This window comes from Heterodontus francisci, chromosome 3 (genome assembly GCF_036365525.1).
Source record: "Heterodontus francisci isolate sHetFra1 chromosome 3, sHetFra1.hap1, whole genome shotgun sequence".
Taxonomy (NCBI): domain Eukaryota; kingdom Metazoa; phylum Chordata; class Chondrichthyes; order Heterodontiformes; family Heterodontidae; genus Heterodontus; species Heterodontus francisci.
In genome coordinates, this window is record NC_090373.1 from 209,061,185 (window position 1) to 209,074,694 (window position 13,510).

The window sequence follows — 13,510 nt, forward strand, 5'->3', positions numbered from 1 at the left end:
AAACGGAGACCTTCTGGTCTGTATGACTCAGTACCGCAATATCCTTAGGTGTCAACTTGACTCAGTTGGCAACAGATCGGCTGTGGAGTTCCATGCCAAGACCCGCATACATTATCTAGGCTGACATGTTCGTGTAGTAAAGATTGCTGCCTTATCAATAGTGCCATCTGGCAGATGAGTCATTGATGTGTGAGTTCCTGTATTCCTGTTCAGAGTGACATAAAAGATACCATGGCACTACTGGAAAAAAACATATCAGGGAGTTTTCCCCAGTGTTGTGACCAATTTTCTTCCCGTAACTGGGCTTCTGTCTCTCACTTGCTTGCGCAGCTCCTTGCTCTGCACCCATCATTCACATGCTCACTTTTTTTATGTATGTAGAATTTGGATGATGGGGTTCTTTCTTTCTTTTCCTCAGGAGAAGGATTGCTGAAAAGGGTTCAGTTCCTGAGCCAGACCCAAAAGAGGAGAAGAATGTAAGTAGAAGCCTGTGCTACTGGATTTAGGTTGCCAACTACTCACCTTATTCTGATGTGTAATTCTCCTCTCTCCCTCCATGCATTTACCTAGAAGCCATGACTAGTGAATGATTGCTTTGTTAGAACTTTCTCATCCAAAGGCTGTCGGTTAGATACAGCTTGTCACTCCACATTGCTGTGTATCCACACTCTAACCTGTACAAATCAGTCACAATTGGAAATGTTGGAAGCGTTTTCTATTTTCATTATCATTGTACCCTGCCAAAGTTTAATCTGCTTAATAACAATGTGATATTTGTGAGTGTTTTACCGTGGAATGATTTACTTTCATCAGGAAGAATCTGAATCTTCTAGCATGAAAGGCCCAACTGCATCAAACATATCAGGTAGGTGTGAAGAGCTATTTGGCTGATTTATTGGCCGTCACTCCAGCACTGACTTTTTTGTTGTCCTAGGTTTTATGATAGAAGTGTGCTCTCTTTGAACAGTTGCTCAGCAATGAAAACTATTGTTTGTAAATGCCACCAAAATTCTCTGCAAAGTCAATAGAATGAGTTCTGAGTTACAGGTTCTGCAACTCAGATATAACCTAATAGAGCACTTGTTGTCGTATCCACTCCATCACCACGACCTACTTCCATCTCCAGAATATTGCTCATCTCCATCACTGCTTCAGTTCATCTGCTGCTGAAACCCTTATCCTTGCCTTTGTTCGTCTGGACTGGACTATTCCAACACTCTACTAGCTGGCCTCCAATTTTGCACCCTCCAGAAACTTGAGGTCATCCAAATCTTTGCTGCCCATATCCTAAGTCGCACCAAGTCCTGTTCGCCCATCACCCCCAATCTCGTTGACCTACATTGGCTCCTGGTTCAACAATGCCTCAGTTTTAAAATTCTTATCCTTGTTTTCAAATTCCCTCCATGGTTCCTCACCCTCCCTATCTCACTCACCACTGCCTGCTCTACAACCCTCTGAGATCATTGTGTTTCTCCAATTCTAGCTTCTTGCACATCTCCAATTTTAGTCACTCCATTGTCCATGCATTCAGCTACCTAAGCCCTGAACTTTGGAATTCCCTATGCCTCTCTACCTCTCTCTCCTTAAAACCTACTCTTTCATCAAGCTTTTGGTCACCTACTCTAATAAGTCTCTGTCAAATTTTGTTGTGTTCCTGTGAAGCACCTTGAGAGTTCTTACTTTGTTAAAGGCACTATATATATGCAAGTTGTTTATGCGATGATATTGGCAATGGGGCCATTCATTATGCTGACACTGCTATCTTCAGGATCTTAATGTTACTGCAACTAGAATCATATAATGGTTACAGAACAGAAAGAGGCCATTCAGTCCGTGCCGGCTCTCTGCAAGAGCAACTCAGTCCTACTGCACTGCCCTTTCCCCATAGCCCAGCAGTTGTTTTTCTTTTCAGGTGCTTATCCAGTTCTATTTTGAAAGCCCTGATTGAATCTGCCTCCACCACACTCTCAGGCAGTTCATTCCAAATCCAAACCACTTGCTGCATCAAAACAAGTTCTTTCTCATGTTGTTGTTGGTTCTTTTGCCAGCCATCATATATCAGTTTCCTCTGGTTCTTGATTCTTTCGCCAATGGGAACAATTTCTCTCTATCTACTCTGTCTCGAGCACTCATGATTTTGAACACATCAGTCAAATCGCCTCTCAATCATCTCTCCTATAAGGAGACAACTCCAGCTTCTCCAGTCTATCCACGTAACTGAAGTCCCTCATTTTTTTTTTAGAGATACAGCACTGAAACAGGCCCTTCGGCCCACCGAGTCTCTGCTGACCATCAACCACCCATTTATACTAATCCTATACTAATTCCATATTCCTACCACATCCCCACCAGTCCCTATATTTCCCTACCACCTACCTATCCTAGGGGTAATTTATAATGGCCAATTTACCTATCAACCTGCAAGTCTTTTGGCATGTGGGAGGAAACCGGAGCACCCGGAGGAAACCCACGCAGACACAGGGAGAACTTGCAAACTCCACACCGGCAGTAGCCGGAATTGAACCCGGGTCACTGGAGCTGTGAGGCTGCGGTGCTAACCACTGTGCCGCCCAACCATTCTCATAAAACTTTTCTGCATCCTCTCTAAAGCCGTCACATCCGATGCTCGGAATTGAACACTATACCAAGTTGAGACTGAACAGTTTTATAAAGGTTTATCTTAACTTTCTTGCTTTTGTACTCTATGCCTTTATAAAACCCAGAATCCCGTATGCCTTTTTAACCACTTTGTCAGACTGCACCGCCACCTTCAATGATTTGCGCACATATACCCCCAGGTCTCTCAGTTCCTGCACCCCCTTTAGAATTGTGCCATTTGTCTTATATTGCCTCCCTTGTCCTTCCTACTAAAATGTACCACCTCATACTTCTCTGCATTAAATTTCATCTGCCACCTGTCCGCCCATTTCGCCAGCATGTTTATGCCCTCTTGAAGTCTATCACTATCTTTCTCACAGTTCGCAATACTTCCAAGTTCTGTGTCATCTTCAAATTTTGACATTGTGCCCTGCAAACCCAAGTCTATTTCATTAATATAAACCAAGGAAAGCAGCGCTCCTAGTACTGACCCCTGTGGAATGCTACTGCATACCTTTCTCCATTAACCACTATTCTCTGTTTCCTCACACTCAACCAACTTCATATCCATGCTGCCCCTTTCCCTTTTATTCCATGAGTTTCAATTTTGCAGGCTAGTCTATTATGTGGCATTTTATCAAATGTCTTTTGGAAGCCCTTGTACACCACATCAACCACATTACCCTCCTCAGTCATCTCTTGTTACCTCATCAAAAAACTCAATCAAGTTAGTGAAACATGATTTGCATTGAACAAATGCATGCTGGCTTTCCCTAATTAACCCGCACTTGTCAAGTGACTTGTTAATTTTGTCCAGGATTATCGTCTCTAAAAAGCTTCCCCACCACCGAGGTTAAACTGACTGGTCTGTAGATGCTGGGTTTATCGTTACATCCTTTTTTGAACAAGGGTGTGACATTTGCAGTTCTCCAGTCCTCTGATACAACCGCTGTATCTAAGGAGGATTGGAAGATTATGGCCAGTGGCTCTGCAGTTTCCACCCTTACTTTTACTTCCCTCAGCATCCTAGAATGCGTCCCATCTGGTCTTGTTGACTTATCAACTTTAAGTACAGCCAACCTTTCTAATGCTCCCTCTATATCAACTTTTAGCCCTTTTGGTATCTCAACTACCTTCTCTTTCACTATGACTTAGCAGCATCATCTTCCTCGGTAAAGACAGATGCAAAGTGTAATATCTGGGTTACCATACTCCTTGTACCACATAAAGATAGTAGTCTGTGGGTTAAGGTAACTGGAGTTTACTTACAAATGTCTATCAACTATGGCTGCCATGACAATACTGCTCACACGAGGCTCTGTACAATCTGTGACATCACATCCTGTAATGATGCTTAAAGTCCAATTACATATCTACCTAGCAACAACCTACATCACATTATGCTAAATCTCCCCCCATGTTTCTGACTTCATTCATCAGGTTAAGAAATGCTGTGACATTTTCACGACTCTGCTGCAACACATTCTCCTTTCACTTGAAGATATTTGGGTTTAGAGTCTCTTAGTTCTTCCTCTTCACTTGTATTTGAGTGGAACTAGGAGATTCAAACAGAATTTTCCATTCTCCTTCATTTCGTCATAACTTAACTTATCCCTTTTTCATCACATAAACCAACTTCCTGATGTTATCTTCATTACCCATTCTGTACTGATTCAAAATCTCAAACTCATTCTCACCCAAACACATTACCTCCTGCAAAATTCTCTTTTATCTGGGAGAGATGTGACAACACAATAAAATCTCAACATGAATTCCACATCCCTGTAGACTTACAATTCCCACATTTAACCTGCCATTGCATTCCCATTTAAACTTTACATAATATTAAATTAACATAAGCACATTCAATAATTACGCTTTCTTAATTCCAAACAACTTAAATATTCCAGAGGATTCCAGGTTTGACTCCTGGCTGGATTCCTGTAATGGGTCCCACAACTTATAAACGTGAAACAATTGAAAAAGTAATCCAACATTAAAGCCAGACTACAAAGTGTTAACAACTGTTAGCTCTACCGAACACAAGCTACATAGATAAGGACATTCAGTCATGGAAGCCTCCAACATTTATACAGACTTGAATAAAAGACACAGTAACTTTCCTTTACTCACTTGAAAGTTCCTGCCTGAGTATTATTTCCTCAGCCTCATCTCTGCTGCACTGATATGCCATCAGTCAAACTGCTTCCATCAAGGCCCTCCATCCAAAGTTCCAGCTCAAAGATTGGAACGTCGGACTTCTCAATGAGTCAAACCCACCCTTCTTTCAGAGTTAACTTATCCCCAAGATACCTCTGTATAGCCTCATCCATGTTCATCTTCGGGCTCCTGACTGGCTCGTCAAAAATCTGTAGGGCGTGAGAGTCCCCAGCTGAGTCTCACTTAGGTTCAGAGCCATACTCCAGACGTAACAGGAATGAGTAACTCAACACCAAATAATATGTAAAAACAGTAATTTTATTGAGTAATTATTAATAAAAAAGGAAAGAAAGATAACTTTATTAAAAAGAAAGGAAAAGATTATAGAAAGACAAAAAAACTTATAGCTATAACCGCAAATTAGTCTTTTCACAACAGCTCCCTAAAATGGTAGTGTTCCTTTTGGTACATACATCACCAAGTCTCTGGAGAACCTTTTACGGGGGTTGACTCTCCGGTAAGTCACTCCATTGACGTCCCTTCCTCCGTAGTCTTCAGTGGTTGACTAGTCCACTCCGGCTGCAGCCCCAATCGTTGGATGCTGTGCCCCTTTAAGTCCAATTTCTGGTTCCATTCCAGCTTTCTGAGGCCTCTATCAGACTTTCCAACACAAGAGTCGAACAAACATGAGTCCTTATCAAATTCTTCTCTCAGGCACTACAAGGCCGTTCAGGCTATTGACACATCCTTGACTGGTGTCTCTCACTTGCCATCAATTAGGTTATATTGTCCATCAATTAAAGTCCATTTTCAGATACCACACTGTTGTGGACCACCCCATGTGCAAGGTTATCCATTGTCCTGGCCTGTAGTTCAACGGTCATCAAATACCAAAAGAACTGACTTCTGTTTAAACAATGAGAAAGCAACGTTATTTTCAAGAAAACAGTAGTTTAGACAAAACAACAGCTGTGCATGGCCTGGCCTGTCCAGCAAAAAAACAAAAGGAAGAAGTTCTTGGAAAAATACAAGGTTACAGTTAATAATATAGCATTGATTACATAATTGATTAATTACTTGACTCGGAGCACAGTCACACTTAGTTTTAAATCAGTGTCTACAAAGTAACCTTTAAAAATTCACTACAGATTTAATACAGTTATTTTCAAATGTCAAAAGTAGTTCAAAAGCAAGGCGGAAGTAAAATGCAAAAACTTACAAAAAGTAGTGGCTGCAGGCCTCAGGCCTACAGCCTTATCTAAGGAAGGATATACGTGCCATAGAGGGAGTGCTATGGTGGTTCACCAGACGAATCCCTGAGATTGCAGAAACTAGGCCTGTATTCTCTAGAGTTTCGAAGAATGAGAGGTGATCTCATTGAAACTTACAAAATTCTTACAGGGCGTGACAGGGATGTGGAAACGATGTTTTCTCTGGCTGGTGAGTCTAGAACCAGGGGACACAGTCTCAGAATAAGGGGCAAGCCATTTTAGACTAGGATGAGGAGGAATTTCCTTACTCAGAGGGTGGTGAATCTGTGGAATTCTCTACCCCAGAAGGCTGTGGAAGCTCAATCGTTGAGCATGTTCAAGGCAAAAATCAATAGTTTTCTGAATACCAATGACATCAAGGGATATGGGAATAGGGGCGTAGAGGTAGATGATCAGCCATGATCTGTTGAATCGCGGAGCAGGCTCGATGGGCTGAATGGCCTACTCCTCCTGTTTCCTATGATCCTGTTGGTTTTTTTTATTTGTTTGTGGGATGTGGGCGTCGCTGACTAGGCCAGCATTAGTTGTCCATCCCTAATTGCCTTTGACAACTGAGTGGCTTGTTAGGCCATTTCAGAGGGCAGTTAAGAGTCAACCACATTACTGAGTGTCTGGAGTCACATGTAGGCCAGACCAGGTAAGGACGGCATATTTCCTTCCCTAAAGGACATTAGTGAACCAGATGGGTTTTTACAACAATCGACAGTGGTTTCATGGTCATCATTAGACTAGCTTTTTAATTCCAGTACCTCTAATTCCCATACCAGTTTTTGGGGAACCGTTTAGTAGGAAGTTTGTAGACTGTGGTGGGACCTTTACCAAAAACAAATGCGGGACACCAATATATACTCACTATCATGGATATGGCTACTTAGTTCCCAGAGGCCATTCCCTTGAGAATAATTTCTGCTAAGGTAGTGGCAGAGAAGTTAACCCAGTTCTTCACAAGATATGGATTATCGTTTGAGAGTCAGTTGGATCAAGGTTCCAATATTATGTCCAAAATTTTCCAGGAAGTTATGAATAATTTGTGTATGACACAGTTAAAGCCTTCCGCCTACTGCCCACAGACCCAAGGGGCTTCAGAATGGTACCATCAGACGCTCAGAACGATGATCAGGACATAATGTAATGAATATCCCCATGATTGGGATAAAGGGCTTTGTTGCGACCTGGTGAGAAAGGTGTCTCGGGGTCCATCTCAGCCTTCACCTGGTCTTACCGTAATAAGGTTTAATTTTAAACATGCCGTGTTTTTAGCTCCCTCTTGGTGAATCCTTGTTCACCACTTTCCAATTATAAGGCAAAGAAACCAGCACAAACAAGTTTTCTCAGCTTATTAAACTTGAACTTAAACTCTAATTCAGTTGACGCCTATGGATACACGATGTGCTCCACGCTAGCATGCATATGCGATACACACATGCAAATAGAGACAGAAAAGAGCAGAAGGAAAATAAAGTGGAAAAGTTTGAGGCAATATCTGAAGAGTGGTTTTGTTATGGTTCTTTGAGTTCACTGTAGAGTCCTTGATTGTAGGTAGATCTTGCTTTTCGTTAGGGCCTAGTATTCTTGAAACTTGTTTGCTGTAGGAGACCTTTCTCTCTTGGGGTTCATGTGTCTTCAGTGGATTCAGAGGCTTGTGAGAAAGAGATGGGAGCAGACGGGGAGATCTTCTCAGTCCAGGAGCAAACAGACTTTCTGAGTTCAAGCTGTTTGTACAATTCAGAAAAACCCAGGTTGCCAAGCAGGTTAGTCATGTGACTAACTGGTCTGACCACATCTTGGATTGTATCACCTTAGCAGTCTCTGGAATGAACCTCTTAAACATAATACCTGGTGATCAAGGTCCAGTGTGGGTTGAATGTGTCAGGGAATGGTCCTTTGTCCTTCTAAGCACCATCTGTTAATATGCAAATTTCTTTTCCAGCCACGGCTGATCTGTTTAACAAGTCTTTTCTTCACTCCAGTAACAGTTTAAAATCAATGAACATGACAAAATTAATGTGCCTCATTCTTGGCAGGTGGGGGCCTAGCATGATGGCTAGAATTTCTTTTATTTGCCACCAGGGATTCACCTAATCAGTCTTATCGGTTTTAGTCCTTTTGAATTAGTTTATGGACATTAGATAAGAGGGACTCTGAAACTAATTAAAGAAAAGTTTTTAGAACAGAGGGACGAATCTTCTGTGTTCAATTATATATCTGTGTTTTGGGCTCAGTAAACAACAGAACCCTTGGTGACCTGGGAAAAATGGTTAGAGAGAAGTCACATATCAAGCTTTATGGCGGTCAGGAGGTCAACTCTCTGCTTTGGGTTTTGGATATTGTTTTCAGTTTAGTTTGGTGTGAATTGTTTGAAGACACTTGCTGTTTTTCCTGCCAAGGAAAAAGAAACCACCCAGCTCACCTCCATCTCTACCTCTTTGAAGAAATCCTGCAAAGATCCAGTGTGGGAGAGCTAAAATATCCCTCATGCTGTATAGCTCCTGAAAAGCTGGGGAAAAAAATCCAGCGATTCAAGTGTGTGCTGGTGGAAAATCCTGATGCCACATTGCTCCTAGAAAGCCTACTAGAATAATTCTCGACATCTCCAGAACCAACTGCTTCTGAAACAATCTCAGTGACCTGTTTCCGTATACCCAGACGCCAGACCAAATAAAGGACGACTGATATCCTTGAATATGATTTCTCTTTTTTCATCAAGAATTAGCAAGTATTTGGCCAAAGTAGTCTTTTCATTGTAACAGATTTGTACAGAGAGAATTTCTGTATTTTTTCCAGTGTGTGTGTGAGTGTAATTGGGAAATTTGAAAAAGGAACTTTCATATTTCAATCGGTGTGTTAATGCTTTGCTTCATTACTGGTTAAGCCTTGCTTCATAATAAACTGATAATTTTGTTGTTTATTATGGTTGGTGTATTTTATTCTGGGATAAAAGAAATAGAGTATATGATTGGCTGTATTGGTAACCGAGTAAACATTTAAATAGATGTGACCTGTGGAGAAGTGGAACTAGAAAAGACAGTGCACGCCTCCTGCCTCGGTTGTAGCACTGTTCGATGACTCCAGTTCTCTATCTTGGTTGTCCTCTGGGTTGTCTGTTGATTATCATATCACCAGTTCATCAACTCACATGATGACTGATTCTCTTGCATTTCTTCCATTTGTTTCTTCTGTGGAACTGGTACCAATAATCTTCTGTTCCTTCTTATCATCCCCTGATTGGTCTAGACAGTGTGTGATCTTGGATATGGTGATTTCTCTATCACTTTTCCGTATCTATTCTGGTCTTTAATCCAAAGCCATTCTCCAGATTGGATGTCTGACAGATTTCTCACTCTGTAGCATCTGTCATAATTCTCAGCTTGAATTGACCATTCTCTATCCTCTCTCTCCCTCACGTTTTCCAAGTCTTCTGCATTAATTCGTGGCTTTAGTGTACTTGAGAGAATAGGAAGTTGTGTCTTGAACCATCTTTCTGTCAATAATTCACATAGGGCTAACCCATTCTGAATTGGTGTAGATCAATAGCTTAACAGTGCCAGTTGAAAATGCTCGTTTTTCTTCAATAACATCTTCACACCTCTTTCTGCTTCTCCATTGGCTTGAGTGTACCTTGGTGTACGGCTGACATGAATAAATCCGTATGTTTCAGTAAATTCTTTGAAACCTTTGTTTGCAATCTGCGGCCCATTGTTAAATATCACAAATCTGGAATGCCGTGTGTAGCAAAGATCTCTCTTAAAGATTTGATCACAGCCTCTGAACTCTGGCCATGTAGTAGCTTAGCTTCAACCCAACTCAAGTAATAGTCAATGACAATAAGGAACATCTTCCCTTTATGCTCAAAGAGATCCATTCCTAGATCTCCCATGGTCTGGATGGAAATGAAAATGATATAAGTGGCTCTCTCATCTGGATACCATTTCTTTGATACCTTTTGATATCCCAGGTCCCCATACTGAGTTTCTGGCTCTTGCTGTATACTTAGTAATCCCTAAACGACCTTGGTGTAATTTTTCCAAAATATCCAATCATAACATTCTTGGGATGACCAACCTTTCGTCGTAGACTAGCAAATTATCCACAATACTCAGATGACCTCCTTGTTCATGATATTTTCTTAAAACCGGGTTATGAGGCATCTATGCTGGCCAACCTTTTTGACAATATTCTCTTATTCTATCGCATACCTTATCTTTCTGCAAGTTTCTGATTTCACTAATTTTTTTAACTGTTGCTGATAAATTCTCAGTTATTGTTAAAGCAAAGACTTCTATTTCCTCCAGAAGTAAGACATCTCTTCACGTCTTCCAATTGTTGCTTTTGGTAACGCATCTGCTGTTACTTGTTGTTGCCTGGAACATATTCGGTTGCTGACCTAAACCTCATTAGTCCTAGACGAAATTTTTATACCCTTGGCAGTAACTTTGTTAGCTCCTTTGAATTCAACAATGTCACGAGTGGCTTGGAGTCGGTTTCAATCTTGGCTTAAGACATAATCCAAATATTTTTCGCCTGCCCATGTTGCTGCCAGTGCTTCCTTCTCAATAACTGCTTATCTCTGTTCGGTTTCAGTCAGCGAAGGAGAAGGGAAATACACAGGTCTGCGTCTTCCATCCTTCTGGATTTGAAACGAGGCTGCACCTGTTGCTGATGTATCTGCCACTATTATAGTCGTTAGTTCTGGATCATAGTGCGCTAACACCTCTGACAAAGTTAACATCTCTTTGATTCTCTCAAAGCATTTTTTCTGGCTTTCTCCCCAGTGCCACATATTACTGCACTTTCGCAGTTATCAGAAGGGCCCGTTTATCACAGCTAAATTTGGTAAGAATTTCCCTACCTGATTTACCATTCCAATCAGTCTTTGTAGTTCTCTCATATTCTTTGGTTCTGGGAAATCTTATTTCCTTCATCTTCTGCCTTGATGTCTGAACTATCAATTATTGACCAAGGAACTTCACTGTTGGCTGTGAAAATACACACTTGTCATTTAACATGAGATTTGCTTCTTCTAGTCTTCGTAATACAGCTCTCACCCTTGTGTCGTGTTCTTTCTGGTTTGCTCTGTGAATTAGGACGTCGTCCATGTGACAGATTATTCCCTCCAAGCCTTCCAGGATTCTTGACATCGTTCTCTGAAAGATCTCCGGTGCTGATGTTATACCAAATGGTAACCTGTTGAAACAGAATTTGTCAAATGGTGTTATAAATCTTGTCAACAATTTAGACTCTTCATCCAACGGTAACTGCCAGATCCACTGTTTGTATCTAATTTCGTAAATAGAACATAGAACAGTACAGCACAGTACAGGCCCTTCGGCCCACGATGTTGTGCTGAACCTTTAACCTACTCTAAGATCAAACTAACTACCTACCCTTCTTTCTACTATCATCCATGTACCTATCCAAGAGTCGCTTAAATGCCCCTAATGTATCTGCTTCTACTACCACCGCTGGCAGCGCATTCCATGCACCCACCACTCTCTGTGTAAAGAACCTACCTCTGACATCTCCCCGAAACCTTCCTCCAATCACCTTTAAATTATGCCCCCTGGTGATAGCCCTTTCCACCCTGGGAAAAAGTCTCTGGCTATCCACTCTATCTATGCCTCTCATTATCTTGTACCCCTCTATCAAGTCACCTCTCATCCTCCTTCGCTCCAATGAGAAAAGGCCTAGCTCCCTCAATCTTTCTTCGTAGGACATGCCCTCCAGTCCAGGCAGCATCCTGGTAAATCTCCTCTGCACCCTCTCTAAAGCTTCCACATCCTTCCTATAATGAGGCGACCTGAACTGAACACAATATTCCAAGTGTGGTCGAACCAGGGCCTTATAGAGCTGCAGCATAACCTCGCGGCTCTTAAATTCAATCCCCCTGTTAATGAAAGCCAACACACCAAACGCCTTCTTAACAACCCTATCAACTTGGGTGGCAACTTTGAGCGATCTATGGACATGGACCCCAAGATCCCTCTGTTCCTCCACACTACCAAGAATCCTGTCTTTAAGCCTGTATTCCGCATTCAAATTCGACCTTCCAAAATGAATCACTTCACACTTTTCCAGGTTGAACTCCATCTGCCACTTCTCAGCCCAGCTCTGCATCCTGTCAATGTCCCGTTGCAACCAACAACAGCCTTCCACACTATCCACAACCTTCGTGTCATCGGCAAACTTGCTAGCCCAGCCTTCCACTTCCTCATCCAAGTCATTTATAAAAATCACAAAGAGCAGATGTCCCAGAACAGATCCTTGTCGAACACCACTGGTCACCGAGCACCATGTTGAATACTTTCCATCTACTACCACCCTCTGACTTCTATGGGCCAGCCAATTTTGTATCCAGACAGCCAACTTTCCCTGAATCCCATGCCTCCTTACTTTCTGAATGAGCCTACCATGGGGAACCTTATCGAACGCCTTGCTAAATTCCATATACACCACATCCACTGCTCTTCCTTCATCAATGTGTTTTGTCACATCTTCAAAGAATTCAATAAGGCTTGTGAGGCATGACCTGCCCCTCACAAAGCCATGCTGACTGTCTCTAATCAAACCATGCTTTTCCAAATAATCATAAATCCTGTCTCTCAGAATCCTCTCCAATAATTTGCCCACCACCGACGTAAGACTGACTTGTCTATAATGCCCAGGGTTATCCCTATTCCCTTTCTTGAACAAGGGAACAACATTTTCCACCCTCCAATCATCCGGTACTACTCCAGTGGACAGTGAAGACGCAAAGATCATCGCCAAAGGCGCAGCAATCTCTTCCCTCGCTTCCCGTAATATCCTTGGGTATATCACGTCTGGCCCCGGGAACTTATCTGTCCTCATATCATTCAAAATTTCCAGCACATCCTCCCTCTTAACCTCAACCTGTTCGAGTATATCAGCCTGTTCCACGCTGTCCTCACAAACGACCAGGTCCCTCTCACGAGTGAATACTGAAGCAAAGTATTCATTTAGGACCTCCCCTACCTCCTCCGACTCCAGACACAAGGTCCCTCCACTATCCCTGATCAGCCCTAACATCACTCGAGCCATCCTCTTGTTCCTCACATAAGTGTAGAACGCCTTGGGATTTTCCTTAATCCTACCCACCAAGACTTTTTCATGTCCCCTTCTAGCTCTCCTAAGTCCATTCTTCAGTTCCTTCCTGGCTACCTTGTAACCCTCTAGAGCCCTATCTGATCCTTGCTTCCTCAACCTTAAGTAAGCTTCCTTCTTCCTCTTGACTAGCTGTTCCACATCTCTTGTCATCCAAGGTTCCTTCACCCTACCATCCCTTCCCTGCCTCATCGGGACAAACCTATCCAGCAGTCGCAGCAAGTGCTCCCGAAACAACCTCCACATTTCTGTCGTGCATTTCCCTGAGAACATCTGTTCCCAATTTATGCTCCCCAGTTCCTGCCTAATAGCATTGTAATTCCCCCTCCCCCAATTAAATATTTTCCCATCCCGTCTGCTCC

General features: G+C 42.3%; 1 protein-coding gene across 3 annotated transcripts in view; it reads left to right on the forward strand.

Annotated features, from left to right (window-relative positions):
• The window catches only part of enah (ENAH actin regulator), a 618,517-nt gene that overhangs the window by 488,760 nt on the left and 116,247 nt on the right, over nt 1–13,510 (forward strand). For 2 of the 3 annotated variants that reach the window (XM_068028274.1, XM_068028275.1), the window contains exons 8-9: nt 419–476; nt 814–865. In XM_068028274.1, coding sequence (XP_067884375.1) covers nt 419–476; nt 814–865 — 110 coding nt within the window. Of the gene's footprint in view, nt 1–418; nt 477–813; nt 866–8,416; nt 8,820–13,510 lie in introns of those variants that run through there. The other variant, XM_068028276.1, reaches the window with a different exon arrangement.